This window comes from Merops nubicus, unplaced genomic scaffold (genome assembly GCF_000691845.1).
Source record: "Merops nubicus isolate BGI_N331 unplaced genomic scaffold, ASM69184v1 scaffold45110, whole genome shotgun sequence".
NCBI lineage: Eukaryota > Metazoa > Chordata > Aves > Coraciiformes > Meropidae > Merops > Merops nubicus.
The window spans coordinates 107-3,435 of NW_008582996.1; the positions used below are offsets into that span (position 1 = coordinate 107).

The following is a 3,329-nucleotide window of genomic DNA, read 5'->3' on the forward strand; positions in this document are numbered from 1 at the left end:
GTCCTGAGAACAGGTTTTTCTGTTATTCAGGTTTCAGTGGAGGGAGAATTTTGTTCTCCCCCCCGTTTTGAAATCTTGCATTCCACACGTGGAAATCTGAACCTGAACTAAATCTGTAACTTATCTTTGCTGAGGTGGGTGGCAACGGGTGGTTGAGTTATGCAGATGTTAGTGAAATAATGCTCAGCCTGTCCTCTCTCACACACCCCAGGCAGGAGGGCATCATTCTAAAACAGGAAGAGGTTTAGATGGAGGAGGTGAAGCAAGATTTGTTACTTTAACATAGCTCTTTCCTTTTAGGCAGCCTACAGAGAGAACACAGTCGGCCTGAACAGGTTCTGCCCAGTGGAAAACACTGACAAAATAGACCGAGGGGTCCTGCACTCGTACCTGAGGAACTACTACACACCAGACAGGATGGTGCTGGCAGGGGTGGGCATCGAGCACGAGCAGCTGGTGGAGTGTGCCAGGAAACATCTGCTGGGAGTGGAGCCGGTGTGGGGCAGTGGGCAGAGCAGGGACGTGGACAGATCTGTGGCTCAGTACACCGGGGGCATTGTCAAGGTAAGGGGAAGGTGGAGGTGGCATCACGTCTCTTCTTCTCTGCTGGAGGTGCAGGTTTGGATTTGAGATGATTTCCCTCTAGGCTTTGCATTTCTAACATGATATATGAGCTCAAGCTGGCTCTAGCAGGTTAATTATTGGGAATGTATCAAGCTGGATAAGGCAGAGTTGAAAATCCATGCTAATAATTTGTCTGCCTTCCCCACAGGTTGAAAAGGATATGTCAGATGTGAGTTTGGGCCCTACTCCCATCCCAGAGCTCACCCACATCATGATTGGGTTAGAAAGCTGCTCGTTTTTAGTAAGTATGAGCCTAACATCCTTTCTTTTGGGTGCCCTGTACTTGGAGACTCCCAGAATACCCCATCTCATTATGTAAACGTTGGCACTCTTGCTGCTGATGCTGCAGGTACAAGCAGCTTTTTCTCCAACAGTCTGATGAAGGAACTGACCTTCCTGCTCTTTGGACATGTTTCCTTCTGATTGTTTTTCTCCCTTTTTACTCGTCCCAGAGCTTTGGGAGCTCTGCTGTTAGCTGACTGAATTTCTTGTGCCACTCAGGAGGAAGATTTCATTCCCTTTGCAGTATTAAACATGATGATGGGAGGCGGTGGCTCTTTCTCAGCAGGAGGCCCTGGCAAGGGCATGTTCACCCGACTGTACCTCAATGTGCTCAACAGGTTTGTTTGCCTTTCTGTGTAAGGGAGAGCAGAAACAGTCTTCTCCAGCAGGTGCACGTGGAAGGCTTCATCTTTTGAAAGCAAACACCCTCAGGGTTTTTTACATGAGCTTTTTCCACTTGAAACACGTGGAACTGGTTTGTCAGTGGGCATTGTGAGAGGGGAAAGTAAAGGGCAGAAGTGCTCAGGAATCCCATCTTCCTCCACCAGCCCTTCATCAGAGGCTGTTAATGGAATTCACAGCTCATACCAGTGGTACTGCTCCATATTGTTCTGTTGGGTCTCAAGGATACCAGTGGAGGGCAGGAAGGAGACAGCACATGCAGGAATTATCAGAGGAAGGGACTGACAATTCTGATGTGCTGCACACCCTGAGGATGCTCTAGGAGGGGACTTGCTGTCCCTGTTTAATTTTTACACTTTTTGAATTCTCTTTTTAAATTACTCTTTGTATCCTCACAGGCACCACTGGATGTATAATGCAACCTCTTACCACCACAGCTACGAGGATACGGGTCTCCTGTGTATACATGCCAGTGCAGATCCAAAACAGGTACTGAGCCTTGTACTCAAAGATGGGTGTCCTTGAAGTCATTGTCACCAGACAGTGATGCTCACAGGATAAGCACTGCTCTAATCTTCCCATTATCTGCTTTTCCTAGGTTCGGGAGATGGTGGAAATCATCACAAGAGAATTCATCCTCATGGCAGGAGCAGTCGGAGAGGTCAGCAGCCTCACCTGCAGGCTCTGCAGATGGGCTTTGAGCTGCCACAGTACCTTGCACTGGCCTGTCTAGAAAGAGTTTTTGTAGTTAAGCATGCTGTGTATTTCTGTAAAATAGCATTACCATATTAGCAACACGCTCACAAAGAGCAAGATGTTTCCAGAACTCTTGTCAGAGATTGGGTTGGGTTGGAAGGGACCTGTCAAGGTCATCTCATCCAACCCCCTGCAGGGAGCAGGGACATCTGCAGCTAGAGCAGGGTGCTCAGAGTCCTGCCAGCCTCACCTGGGATGGTTCCAGGGATGGGGCAGTGACCACCTCTCTGGGCAGCCTGGGCCAGGGGCTCACCACCTTCAGTGTTGAACATTTCTTTCTTCCACCTAGTCTAAATCTCCCTCTCTTAGTTTCAGACCATCACTCCTTGTCCTGTCCCAGCAGGCCCTGCTAAACAGTCTGTCCCCAGCTTTCTGACAGGCCCCCTTTAAGTACTGAAAGGCCACCAGAAGGTCTCCTTGGAGCCTTCTCCTCTCCAGGCTGCCCAAGCCCAATTCTCCCAGCCCAGCCTCCCAGCAGAGGGGTTCCAGCCCTCCAGTCATTTTTGTGGCCTCCTCTGGCCCTGCTCCAACAGGTCCATGTCTCTCCTGTGCTGAGGGCTCCAGAGCTGCAATGTGGAATGTTGGATAGAGAGCAGTGGCCAGACTTTTTGAACATCTCTGTGTGTTTGCTGCCCACTTACAGGTAGAGCTCGAGCGAGCGAAGACGCAGCTGAAGTCCATGCTCATGATGAACCTGGAGTCTCGGCCGGTGATCTTTGAAGACGTGGGAAGGCAAGTGTTGGCAACCAACACAAGGAAGCTACCTCATGAGCTCTGTGCCCTCATCAGTGAGTAGATGACACTTTGCCTTTCCTTGACTGAACTGTAGGTGCATTCGGGTGGGGAGAGCAGCTTAGAACATACTCTTGGAGCACAGAGGAACAGCCTCAGAAAGCTTGGGGGCATAAATCCTACAAGGAAGGATTTCAAACTGTCTCAATCACTTGTAGGTGAGCACAATGCTTAATTTTGCAGAAGGAAGGAAAAAAACAGAAGCATGGTAGAGAAGGTCTAGAGTTAGTGACTAGTTTTCTGAGCATCCTCCCCACTCTGCTTCGTGCTGTTTGGAACATCGTCGTCGCAGCTCTGCCTTGTTTTTTCCTGCAGGCCAGGTGAAATCTGCTGATATCAAGAGAGTCGTCACGAAGATGCTTCATAAAAAGCCAGCTGTGGCTGCCCTGGGTGACTTGTCAGACCTGCCCACCTACGAGCACATCCAGACAGCACTTTCCAGCAGGGACGGGCGCCTGCCCCGCGTGTACCGG

The 3,329-nt window shown here is 49.9% G+C and overlaps 1 protein-coding gene across 1 annotated transcript; it reads left to right on the forward strand.

Moving 5' to 3' along the window:
• Positions 1 to 300: 300 nt before the first annotated feature.
• Positions 301 to 3,326, forward strand: PMPCA (peptidase (mitochondrial processing) alpha; the record flags this gene model as incomplete). Its single annotated transcript, XM_008939314.1, has 7 exons — positions 301 to 564; positions 773 to 865; positions 1,126 to 1,244; positions 1,707 to 1,797; positions 1,907 to 1,969; positions 2,708 to 2,852; positions 3,172 to 3,326. Coding segments are annotated over 7 exons (930 nt in total), but the record flags the coding sequence as incomplete, so codon positions are not given.
• Between the last annotated feature and the right edge of the window lie 3 nt (positions 3,327 to 3,329).